The 12,530-nt window shown below is 38.1% G+C and overlaps 1 protein-coding gene and 1 long non-coding RNA gene across 11 annotated transcripts in view; one reads left to right on the plus strand and one right to left on the minus strand.

Annotated features, from left to right (window-relative positions):
- LOC141585156 (uncharacterized) overlaps positions 1-12,530 on the plus strand; it is a 118,996-nt gene that overhangs the window by 56,055 nt on the left and 50,411 nt on the right. For all 3 annotated transcript variants that reach the window (XR_012518509.1, XR_012518511.1, XR_012518510.1), the window contains one exon: positions 11,921-12,040. This is a non-coding gene — a long non-coding RNA (uncharacterized LOC141585156). The remainder of the gene's footprint in view (positions 1-11,920; positions 12,041-12,530) is intronic.
- Positions 1-12,530, minus strand: part of OVCH1 (ovochymase 1) — an 84,206-nt gene that overhangs the window by 6,851 nt on the left and 64,825 nt on the right. For 4 of the 8 annotated variants that reach the window (XM_074403007.1, XM_074403009.1, XM_074403008.1 and 1 more), the window contains 3 exons: positions 8,982-9,107; positions 1,693-1,828; positions 953-1,092 (listed from right to left, as the gene is read on the minus strand). In XM_074403007.1, the coding sequence (XP_074259108.1) occupies positions 953-1,092; positions 1,693-1,828; positions 8,982-9,107 (402 nt within the window). Of the gene's footprint in view, positions 1-952; positions 1,093-1,692; positions 1,829-8,981; positions 9,128-12,530 lie in introns of those variants that run through there. The other 4 variants (XM_074403010.1, XM_074403011.1, XM_074403013.1 and 1 more) reach the window with 4 other exon arrangements.

Raw genomic sequence — 12,530 nt, forward strand, 5'->3', positions numbered from 1 at the left:
ATCCTCCTTCTCTGGGCTTACTTTATCACACATTTGTATCCTTGATTAAGTAAACTGGGAATTCATAGACCATAGTGTGAATGGTGGTGGGGTGTCTAGTCTCACAAGTGAAGAAACTGAGTCTTAGATTTGAGAGAATTCCCAAAATCACTGAATTAGTATATGGTAGAACTGAGATATGGACCAAGGACCATCAGATTCTAGAACTGTGGACTTCTATATCCCATGGTGTCCAGAAATGTTGGCTGATCACCCAAAATCCTTTTCTATTTCCCTTCTCTCTAGTCACCCTCCGGTCAGGCATGGCCATGCGATGATTCTGGTCAGAGATTTAAGTAGGCTACAGGATTCTTGGAAACATGTTTGTTTTCCTGATAGGGATAACCCTCCCTTCCCCTTCTTCCTTCAATGTGATGATGAGAGATGAAATAACCATTATTCAACCATTAGGACAAGCCAAAATAATCAAAGTACCTTTAGTGCTGATGGAGTTCAGTTGTTGGACTAGCAGTGCATCTGCATTTCTCTGGGTTTCTCTTTGAAAATTATGAGTTTAAGTCACAGTAACCAGGTTTCTAACTACCACCAATTGATAAGCTCATGTAATGTCTTTTGCTGTGATTATTTTGCCTTATTAATATATGGTATTTATTTTTTTCTGTTTTTGTCTAAAACTGCTTCACTCATTCTTTATTTTTAGTGTTTCTGAGCAAATTTTATCTAGGTGTGACCCATGTAAGAAACGTTGTTGTATTTTGTTTTTCACTAAACCACTGAGAGGATTTTATATCTTAATTTTAAATCTGAGAAAAGTTTAACAGTAAGTCTGTTTCAACATCAGATAAGACTTTAGTGTATGTCACATGTGAGCCACATACTGAATATAAAACAATCTAAACATGTTTTATAAGAGAAAAATCAGTAGCATAGTGCTTCATGGGAAATTAGTTACCTATTAATTTTTTTCCTGGTCCAAATCCTTTGTAAACACGCAGATGTCCTTCACAGACCAAAGATGTTAGCTTCATTGGGCAGTTGATAATATTAAGCTGAATGACATCATTTAAAGGTGCTACTAACCTCCACTGGCAACTAAGGCATAGAGGAAACAAAGTCAAATGATTTCCAAATGAATGTTTTGTTAGTTATTTTGCTCAGAAATTAATGCATCAATGTTATTGACTCTCAGTGAGAGTTAGCTTTTGTGTTGGTTTTGTTATGGTTGTGAGAGAAAAAGATTTGTACTTTAAATCATATCAACTTTAAAATATCTAATACCTAATTTGCCAAAAATTTGTAAAGTTCATACATTTTGGTGAAAGGTTGACCAATTGTGTATATTGTTTGACATTCCGATTGAACATTTATAAGATCTGAAGGACTACATGTGCCAGAATTTGCCCCAAACTCCCACAAACCATTTTTTATCTACTATGTGTCCAAATATTTTACATAGATTTTATTAGTCTCCAACATTCTGTGTAGAGATTTGAGAAAGTACAATTTACCAACAAGAACATTCTTACATTGTTTTGTTTCCATGTTAAAGACTGTAGATGAGGGGTTACCTAAGAGTCTATTTTTTATGGAAAAGAGGTGAAGAATAATATTTTAAGCAAATACCAAATGTTTAGGTCAGTCAACTGATTTTTCCACACACTTATTCCATTGCAATAAACATCCCTTCCTTACCTCACAGTAGTTCTGTGAGAATTTCTTAGGATCTGCATGATCCCTGCTGGCTTAGTCAGAAGAACATTCTCACAAGGGACCAAATGCTCTCTGTTTGAACTTTGGGGAAGTCTGGTTATTTTACTGACTTTTGGACCTAGAAGAACAGGAAGCAGAAAAAATGAGAAACTTTTTTTTCCATTTTCTTTTTTTTTTTTTTTTAATTGTACTTTAGGTTCTGGGGTACATGTACAGATCATGCAGGATTGTTGCATAGGTACACACATGGCAATGTGGTTTGCTGCCTGCATCCCCCCATCACCTACATCTGGCATTTCTCCCCATGTTATCCCTCCCTGATATCCCCACCTACCCTGCTGTCTCTCCCTTGGCTCCCCCAGTAGACCCCAGTGTGTGATGCTCCCCTCCCTGTGCCCATGTGTTTTCATTGTTCATCACCCCCCTATGAGCGAGAACATGTGGTGTTTGATTTTCTGTTCTTGTGTCAGTTTGAGAATGATGGTTTGCAGATTCATCCATGTCCCTACAAAGGACACAAACTCATCATTTTTTATGGGTGTGTAGTATTCCATGGTGTATATGTGCCATATTTTTCTTGTCTATCATAGATGGGCATTTGGGTTGGTTCAAGGTCTTTGCTATTGTAAACAGTGCCGCTATGAACATAGGTGTGTATGTGTCTTTATAATAGAATGATTTATAATCCTTTGGGTGTATGCCCAGTAACAGGTTTGCTGGGTCAAATGGAATTTCTATTTCTAGGTCCTTAAGAAAGTGTCACACTGTCTTCAACAATGGTTGAACTAGTTTACACTCTCACCAACAGTGTAAAGTGTTCCTGTTTATCCACATCCTCTCCAGCATCAGTTGTCTACAGATTTTTAAACCACCATTCTAACTGGCATGAGGTGGTATCTCAATGTGGTTTTGATTTGGATTTCTCTAACAATCAGTGATGATGAGCATTTTTTCATATGTATGTTGGCCTTATATATGTCTTCCTTTGAAAAGTATCTGTTCATATCCTTCTCCCACTTTTGGATGGGTTTGTTTTTTTCTTGTAAATCTGTTTTAGATCTTTGTAGATTCTGGATATTAGCCCTTTGTCAGATGGGTAGATTACAAAAATTTTTTCCCATTCTGTTGGTTGCTAGTCCACTCTAATGATTGTTTCTTTTGCTGTACAGATGCTCAGGAGTTTAATTAGGTCTGATTTGTCTATTTTGGCTTTTGTTGCCAATTCTTTTGGTGTTTTGGTCATGAAGTTCTTGCCTATGCCTGTCCTGAATGGTTTTGTCTAGGTTTTCTTCTAGGGTGTTTATGATGTTAGGTCTTTTGTTTAAGTCTTTAATCCATCTGGAGTTAATTTTAGTGTAAGGTGTCAGGAAGGGGTCCAGTTTCTGCTTTCTGCACACTGCTAACCAGTTTTCCCAACACCATTTATTAAACAGGGAGTCGTTTCCCCATTGCTTGCTTTTTTCAGGTTTGTCAAACATCAGATGATTGTAGATGTGTGACATTGCCTCCAGGGCCTCTGCTCTGTTCCATTGGTTTATATCTCTGTTTTGGTACCAGTACCATGCTTTTTGGTTACTATAGCCTTGTAGTATAGTCTGAAATCAGGTAGCATGATGCCTTCAGCTTTGTTCTTTTTGCTTAGGATTGTCTTGGCTATGCGAGCTCTCTTTTGGTTCCATATGAAGTTTAAGGTGTTTTTTTTCCAGTTGTGTGAAGAAGGTCATTGGTAGTTTGATGGGGATAGCATTGAATCTATAAATTACTTTGGGCACTATGGCCATTTTCATGATATTGATTCATCCTAACCATGAACATGGAATGTTTCTCCATCTGTTTGCATCCCCTCTTATTTCCTTGAGCAGTGGTTTGTGGTTCTCCTTGAAGAGGTCCTTAAACATCCTTTTTTAGTTGTATTCCTAGGTATTTTTCTCTTTTTATAGCAATTGTGAATGGGAGTTTGCTCATGATTTGGCTCTCTGTTAGTCTGTTATTGGTATATAGGAATGCTTGTGATTTTTGCACATTGATTTTGTATCTGGAGACTGCTGAAGTTGCTTATCAGTTTCAGTTGATTTTGGACTGAGAAAATAGAGTCTTCTAAATACACAACCATGTCATCTGCAAATAGAGACAATTTGACTTCCTCCTTTCCTAATTGAATGCCCTTTCTTTTTCTTACCTGATTGCTCTGGCTAGAACTTCCAATACTATATTGAATAGGAGTGGTAAGAGACAGCATCCTAGTGCCAGATTTCAAAGGGAATGCTTCCAGTTTTTGCCCATTCAGTATGATATTGGCTGTGGGTTTGTTGTAAATAGCTTTTATTATTTTGAGATACATTCCATTGATACGTAGTTTATTGAGAGTTTTTAGCATACAGGGCTGTTGAATTTTGTCAAAGGCCTTCTCTGCATCGATTGAGATAATCGTGTGGTTTTTGTGTTTGGTTCTGTTTATGAGGCAGATTATGTTTACAGACTTGCATATGTTGAACCAGCTTTGCATCCCCAGGATAAAGCCTAGTTGATCATAATGGATAAGTTTTTTGATGGGCTGTTGCAGTTGGTGGGCCAGTATTTTATTGAAGATTTTTGTGTCTATGTTCATCATAGATATTGGCCTGAAGTTCTCTTTTTTTTTGTTGAGTCTCTGCCGAGTTTTGGTATCAGGATGATGCTGGTCTCATAAAATGATTTGGGAAGGATTCCCTGCTTTTGGATTGTTTGGAATAGTTTCAGAAGGAATGGTACCAGCTCCTCTTTGTATGTCTGGTAGAATTCAGCTGTGAACCCATCTGGACATAGACTTTTTTTGGTTGTTAGGCTGCTAATTGCTGCCTCAGCTTCAGCCCTTGTTATTGGTCTGTTCAAGATTTCAACTTCTTCCTGGTTTAGGCTTGGGAGGCTTCAGGTATCCAGGAATTTATCCATTTCTTCCAGGTATACCGGTTTATGTGCATAGAGTTGTTTGTAGTAATCTCTGATTGTAGTTTGTATTTCTGTAGAATCAGTGGTGATATCCCCTTTATTGCTTTTTATTGCATCTATTTGATTCTTCTCCCTTTTCTTTTTTATTAATCTGGCTAGTGGTCTATTTTGTTGATCTTTTCAAAAAACCAGCTCCTGGATTTATTGATTTTTTTGAAGAGTTTTTTGTGTGTCTGTCTCCTTCAGTTCTGCTCTTTGTTATTTCTTGTCTTATGCAAGCTTTTTTTTTTTTTTCTTTTTATCTTGCTCCTCTAGCTCTTTCAATTTTGACAATAGTGTCATTTCCTCGTTTCTCATGTGGGTATTTATTGCTATAAATTTCCCTCTAGACACTGCTTTAAATGTGTCCCAGAGATGCTGGTACATTTTGTCTTCATTTTTTTTGGTTGCAAAGAACATCTTTATTTCTGCCTTCATTTTATTGTTTATCCAGTGGACATTCAGGAGCTAGTTGTTCAGTTTCCATAAAACTGTGCAGTTCTGAGTTAGTTTCTTAATTCTGAATTCTAATTTGATTGCCCTGTGGTCTGAGATAGTGTTTGTTATGATTTTCATTCTTTTGCATTTGCTGAGGAGTGATTTACTTCCAATTATGTGGTCAATTTTAGAGTAGGTGTGATGTGGGGCTGAGAAGAATGTATATTCTGTGGATTTGGGGTGGAGATTTTTGTCGACGTCTATTAGGTCCTTTTGGTCCAGATCTGAGTTCAAGTCTTGGATATCTTTGTTAATTTTCTGTCTCGTTGATCTGTCTGATTTTGACAGTGGGGTGTTGAACTCTCCCACTATTATTGTTTAGGAGTCTAAGTCTCTTTATAGGTCATTAAGAACTTGCTTTATGTACCTGGGTGCTCCTGCATTGCATGTGTATATATTTGGAATCATTAGCTCTTCTTGATGCATTTTTATCCTTTTACCATTATGTGATGCCCTTCTTTGTCTCTTTTGATCTTTGTTGGTTTAAAGTCCATTTTATCAGAGACTAGGATTGCATCCCCTGCTTTATTTATTTATTTTTCTCTCCATTTGGTTGGTAAATCTTCCTCCATCTCTTTATTTTGAGCCTATGTGTGTCCTTGCACATGAGATGGATTTCCTGGATACAGCAAAGTGATGGGTCTTGACTTTTTATCCAATTTGCCAGTCTGTGTCTTTGATTGAGGCATTTAGCCCATTTTCATTTAAGGTTAATATGGTTATGTGTGATTTTGATCCTGCCCTTTTGATGCTAGCTGGATGTTTTGCCTGTTGGCTGACACATTTGTTTTCATCATGTCGATGGTATCTACCATTTGGTACGTTTTTGTAGTGGCTGGTACCGGTTGTTTCTTTCCTTGTTTAGTGCCTTCAGAGCTCTTGTAAGGCAGGCCTGCTGGTGACAAAATCTCTCAGCAATTGCTTGTCCATAAAGGATTTTCTTTCTGCTTTGCTTATGATGCTTATTTGGCTGGATATGAAATTCTAGGTTGAAAGTCCTTTTCTGTAATGATATTGAATATTGGCCCCCCCTCTCTTCTGGCAGAAGGGTTTCTGCTGGGTGATCCACCATGAGTCTGATGGGCTTTCCTTTGTGGGTAACCTGACCTTTTTCTCTAGCTGCCCTTAGCATTTTTTTCCTTCATTTCAACCCTGGTGAATTTGATGATTATGTGCCTTGGGGTTGCTCTTCTTGAGGAATATCTCTGTGGTGTTCTCTGTATTTCCTGGACTTGAATGGTGGCATGGCTTGCTAGGTTGGGGAGGTTCTCCTGGATAATATCCTGAAGAGTGTTTTCCAGCTTGGATTCATTCTCTCAGTCACATTCAGCTACACCTGTTAAACGTAGATTAGGTCTTTTTACATAATCCCCTGTTTCTTGGAGGCATTGTTCCTTTCTTTTCACTCTTTTTTCTATATTCTTGCCGCCTTGTTTTATTTGATTGAGTTGATCTTCAATCTATGATATCCTTTCTTCTGCTTGATCAATTTGGCTATTGAGACTTGTGTATGCTTCTTGAAGTTCTTGTGCCGTGTATTTCAGCTCCATCAAGTCGTTTGTATTCTTCTCTAAGCTTCTTATTCTAGATAGCATCTCATTTAACCTTTTTTCTAGGTTCTTAGTTTCTTCGCATTGGGTTAGCACATCTTCTTTTAGCTCTGAGAAGTTTGTTATTACCCACCTTCTGAAACCTGTTTCTGTCAGTTCATCAGATTCATTCTCCATCCATCTTTGATCCCTAGCTGGTGAGGAGTTGTGATCCCTTGGAGGAGGAGAGGTCTTCTGGTTTTTGGTGTTTTCATCCTTTTTGCACTAGTTTCTTCCCATCTTAGTGGCTTTATCTACCTGTGGTCTTGGTAGTTGGTGACTTTCAGATGTGGTCTCTGAGTGGCATCCTTTTGGTTGATGATGAGGTTATTTCTTTCTTAGTTTTACTTCTAATAGGCCCCTCTGCTGCAGGACTGCTGGAGGTCCACTTCAGACCCTGCTTACCTGGGGATCACCTATGGGGGCTGTAGAACAGTAAGGGTTGCTGCCAGTTTCTTCATCTGTTACCTTGTCCCAGAAGGGTACCTGCCAGATGTCAGCCTGAGCTCTCCTTTATGAGGTGTCCCTTTGGGTATGTGGGGGTCAGCAAGCTGCTTGAGGAGATAGTCTATCCCTTATATGAGCTCAAGTGCTATAGTGGGAGCTCCATTGTTCTGTGCAGAAATGCTGGGTAGGTGCTTTTAAGTCTACTGCAGTAGAACTCATAACCACCTCTTTTCACAGTGCTCTGTCCTAGGAAGGTCAGCTTTATTTATAAGTTCCTATCATGCTGCTTCCTTTTTTCATATATACCCTGCTCTGCATGGGGTAGTCTAGTTAGTCTGTCAGCAGAGGTGTTGCTAAGCTGCCACAGGCTCTTTCCAGCTGCTGTACTAACTGCCTTAGTAGTGGCGGACTGCCTTGGTAGTGGGGGTTGCCTTTCCCCCCAGTGGGCTGGACTGTCCTGGATCCAGCTGAGCTTGCTGTGAAACTCTTAATCCAGAGCATTTCAGATTGCTTTTCTTGTGGTGCTCGTACCTGCAAAGCCATTTTGCCTGGCTCTCTGTCTCTGCACCCTCCCTTTCAGTTGAATGGGAGGCTCTGTCTCCCAGGTGTTCGATGCGCCAGTTGAAATGGCTGCCCAGATTTGTGTGATTTTCTGTGCACCAAGCTGGCATCAGCTGGAACTGCCATGCTGAAAACGTGGCACTTTTTGGCTCAGGAATCTCCTGGTCTTTGGGCAGTGAAAATTTTTTTGGAAATGTGGTAGGCAGTCACCCTCTGCATTGTTCTTGCTGTGAACTACACTCCAGAGCTGTTCCTTTTGGCCATCTTGATTGTCCCCACTAAAACCAATTTTTAAAGGCTTCCTATAGCCTTTTCAGATCAAATAAGCAGCTGTATTCCCTAATTGTCCTAGGAAAGCAAGTAATTATTGGGAGGTGGTTGTTTCACTGAAAAATCCCTCTATCTTAAATAGTCAAAAGATGTAGGAAACAAGTACATCTCCCAGAATGATCTCTGACATAGCGTTGGTTCTATAAAAGATTATAGGGAACAACTTTAGAGAATACCTGTTAACTGTCTAATTCCACTGAAGGCAGCATTGTTAATATATTCTTCCAAGAGAAAATTTTCATATGATACAAATATTTTATTACTCATTTAACTTTTTCCAAAGGTACAGTATACAGAGGTCTAGAGAAATTATATTATCAGCAATGCTTTTAGGTGTCAAGGGGGAAAACTAGCTTTCAGTTTTCTAGATCAAGAATAAAAAAATCTTAACTATTATTACATGTTCCAGAGTTCAGTCTGAGAACTCTGAATTACATCATTTACACTTATAGTGCTAGAATCTAATATTTGTGTGGTTTTTAAAACTTATTCTAATCTCTTATGATATCACTATAAAGAAAATTCTAATCAGCCAGGTAAGATTCAGAATCCAAATCTTCTGAGCCACAAGAATTACTGCTGCAGAAAACATTCTTTGTGGTATAAAACCGCAACCACAGTCAAAAGTTATCTTGCAACCAATGTTATCTTTGCCATTTTCAGAAATCATATACAATTCAATCAAGTTATCCATTGAGCAGTTTCCCTTTTGAACCTGATCAAATATTAGATGACTTAAATATATTTTGCTTTCAAAAATGTACTTATTTCCCCACAGAAACATAATTTCTTTCAAAATGCTGTATACATTTAAAATAGTCCTAAATGCAGTAGTAGTATTTTTTTTAACCTTTACAAGTTTATAAAATAACCAAATACCTAGGACTTGGAAGACAATACAGCTTATGCCAAATGCACCTTGTACAAGGGAATGGAATGTCACCCTCACCAGCGGTCCAGGACTCATGAAAGTCATTGGGTAAAGTCTTCTCCCACATAATCCACCTAGATTAAAAAGGTGAACTCTAGTAAAAAATAAGAATGCAAATTTTAGAGCAGTTTCTATATTTTAGGCAGAGCACTTAATTTAACCCACAAGTTAGGAATTGATTCTATTCTGTAAAATGAGGAAACAGGACTCCAGAACACAAGTGACTCACTCAAAGTCACAAACTAGCAGGGTGGGAAGCTAGGGTCTTTACCTTGGGTCCTTGTATCTGATACCCATCATAATCTGCTCTGTCACAGCACTTCCTGAAGGACAGTAGTAGTAAGTTATTTTATCTTTAAAATGAATGTTGTGCCCTTTTTCTCCTAGAAAAGTAACCTACTTATTAAAAATATCTCACCATGAAGATCTATGATGGAAAAAATGTCTCCTTGAAAATTTATTATTTCCCTATACTCAGTCTTCTATTGATTGCTCTGAGAACCTAAGTCAAAGACAGAGGGGAAAATTATAATCATAATTCTAAAATGATTCAGAGAGATGATTAAGCATGTGTGGAAAGAACCTGTGAATTTCTTAGGATCAAACTCTTCTACATTAAGAATAATTCAGTATCATTTTGTGATATTTATTTAAATATCATCTGCTCAGAAAGACATCTGCTGATTGTACTACATACAACTATGTGGCACCTATATCTGAGGTACTTCTTTTCTTCTTAGTTCTTTCATCTAAGATAGATAGCATAGATTTAACTTATTATGTATCTTTTCTCTGCTAGAATATAAGCTTGATAAGGGCAGAAAATTTTATTTTTTTTATTACTGGATCATCAGAACCAAGATGACTCAGTCCCTGGCCGATAGTAGGTATTTCACAAATATTTGTAGGGATGAAAGGAGGGAGTGATTAGAGCCAAGAAAGAGAAAAGAAAAAGCATTTGTTAGTATTTTACCACCATATACTTTAAAATGCCATGTGAAGAATGACCTAATATTTATTTGTAGCAAATAGAAGTGAATGTAACTTTTAAATGAATTGCTACTTTTAACAAGGAGAAACAGCATTTTACAGTAAAGAATGCTATACAACTTAAGTAAAGGGTAAAATTTCCATTACAGTCTTGCTGTTCTGCTAGCTATAATCTGAAGGAACAGGGCAATTCCACAAGGTTCAAGCTAACTGTTTCTAAAATTAAAGAAATCTTAGGTTGGAAAATTATAGGGCTTCCTCAGTTAATCTACAATGAAGTCAAGCATGGTTTTCAATAGGCAATAATGATAAAGTCAAGTTTCCCCAGAAAATGGGTCTCTCTATATACAAATATAGGATATTATAGAAGTAGTGCTATCAATGGGGGGGAGGGAAGACTTTTTTAAAAAGGAAGCAAGTGTGGAGTCACTTTACCATATGAGAAAATATATTTCAGCATGATTTTAAAAGTTTTTTTAAAATTGGATTCTGACCTCAGAATGGAGAATGAATTTTTAAGCATGAAAGCAATGAGATAAAATTCAAAGATCAAAGATGTGTATGGATAGATTTAAACAAATAAATTAAAAATTTTATATTAATATAATAACACAAAGGCAAATGACAATACTAAGAATAAGGATTAAGAATAAATTAGGGCCAGGCGCGGTGGCTCAAGCCTGTAATCCCAGCACTTTGGGAGGCCGCGGCGGGTGGATCACGAGGTCGAGAGATCGAGACCATCCTGGTCAACATGGTGAAACCCCGTCTCTACTAAAAGTGCAAAAAATTAGCTGGGCATGGTGGCACGTGCCTGTAATCCCAGCTACTCAGGAGGCTGAGGCAGGAGAATTGCCTGAGCCCAGGAGGCGGAGGTTGCGGTGAGCCGAGATCGCGCCATTGCACTCCAGCCTGGGTAACAAGGGCGAAACTCCGTCGCAAAAAAAAAAAAAAAAAAAAAAAAAAAAAAAAAAAAGAAAAAAAGAATAAATTAATGGGCCAGGCATGGTGGCTCAAGCCTGTAATCCCAGCACTTTGGGAGGCCGAGGCGGGCGGATCATGAGGTCAAGAGATCGAGACCATCCTGGCCAACATGGTGAAACCCTGTCTCTACCAAAAAATTACAAAAATTAGCTGGGCGTGGTGGTGTGCACCTGTAGTTCCAGCTACTTGGGAGGCTGAGGCAGGAGAATTGCTTGAACCTGGGAGGTGGAGGTTGCAGTGAGCCAAGATTTTGCCACTGCACTGCAGCCTGGCACCTGGCAACAAAGTGAGACTGTGTCTCAAAAAAGTAAATAAATAAAATAATAAAAAGAATAAATTAATGACAAGAAAATCATTAAGGATAAACATAATGAGAATATTAAGAATTAGCATTAAGAATAAATGTGATAAAGGAAAAATATCTTTGTATTATAAAGCAATAAAAAGAATACTCAAATTTTAAAAATAAAAGATAATGGCAATTTTTTAAAAAACAAGCTGTACACAGTAGCACATGCCAGGTATTTGGGAAGCTGAGCTAGGAGACTCTTTTGAGCCCAGGAATTCAAGGCCAGCCTGGGCAACCTAGGCAGACAATGTTTTAAGACAAATAAAAACAAAAGCAAAAAAGAAATTATTTCCATTAATGATTACTTTTAAAGGAAAATTCCCTATTAAATTGACATCTTAGGTTTTGGGCATGGTGAAAGACGATCCTAGGCACTGCTAATGGTAGTGAAAATTAAGATACCCTTTCTGAAGAGTAATTTAACAAATCTTCACACAAAAAACAAACTCAGCATAAATGTATGAAAAGGAAAGTATTCTAAGTTCTTAGGTGTTGACCTCATTTTGAAGTATAGAGAAAGGAACAGATGGCAAGGTCTCTGCTCTCATGAATCTTTCATTTTAGGTAAATGAAGATGGTTTCATAGATCAAAGCTACTGATGAAATGAAAGCCAGTGTAACAGACAATGACTGTGGGAAGGAATGGAAGATGCTACTTGAGACTGAAGAGCCCTCTTTGAGGAGGTGACTATTCTCTTGTTCACTTATTTATGAAGTGTCTTCTATATGTCAGGCATGCTCTAGGCACCAGGACTTCTTGATATAAACAGGCAAAAGTTACAGCTCTCATGAAACTCACATTCAATAGGGAAGACACAGATAAATCATAATCATGGAAAAAAATCATAATGTGTTAGATTCTAACCTTTTAAGCCAGGATCCCAAACTTTTTGGCACCAGGAACCAGGTTTGTGGAAGACTAATTTTCCACAAACAGTGGGAGGGATGGTTTTGGGATGAAACTGTTCCATCTCAGATCATCAGGCATTAGATTCTTATAAGGAGCACACATCCTAGATCCCTCATATGTGCAGTTTACATTCCTATGAGAACCTAATGCTGCCACTGATCAACAGGAGGCAAAGTTCAGGTGATAATGCTTGTCCATTGCTCACCTCCTGGTGGGTGTCTCAGTTCCTAACAGGCCATAAGTTGGTACTGGGTTGGAGACCCC

This window comes from Saimiri boliviensis, chromosome 7 (assembly GCF_048565385.1).
Source record: "Saimiri boliviensis isolate mSaiBol1 chromosome 7, mSaiBol1.pri, whole genome shotgun sequence".
NCBI classification, from domain to species: domain Eukaryota; kingdom Metazoa; phylum Chordata; class Mammalia; order Primates; family Cebidae; genus Saimiri; species Saimiri boliviensis.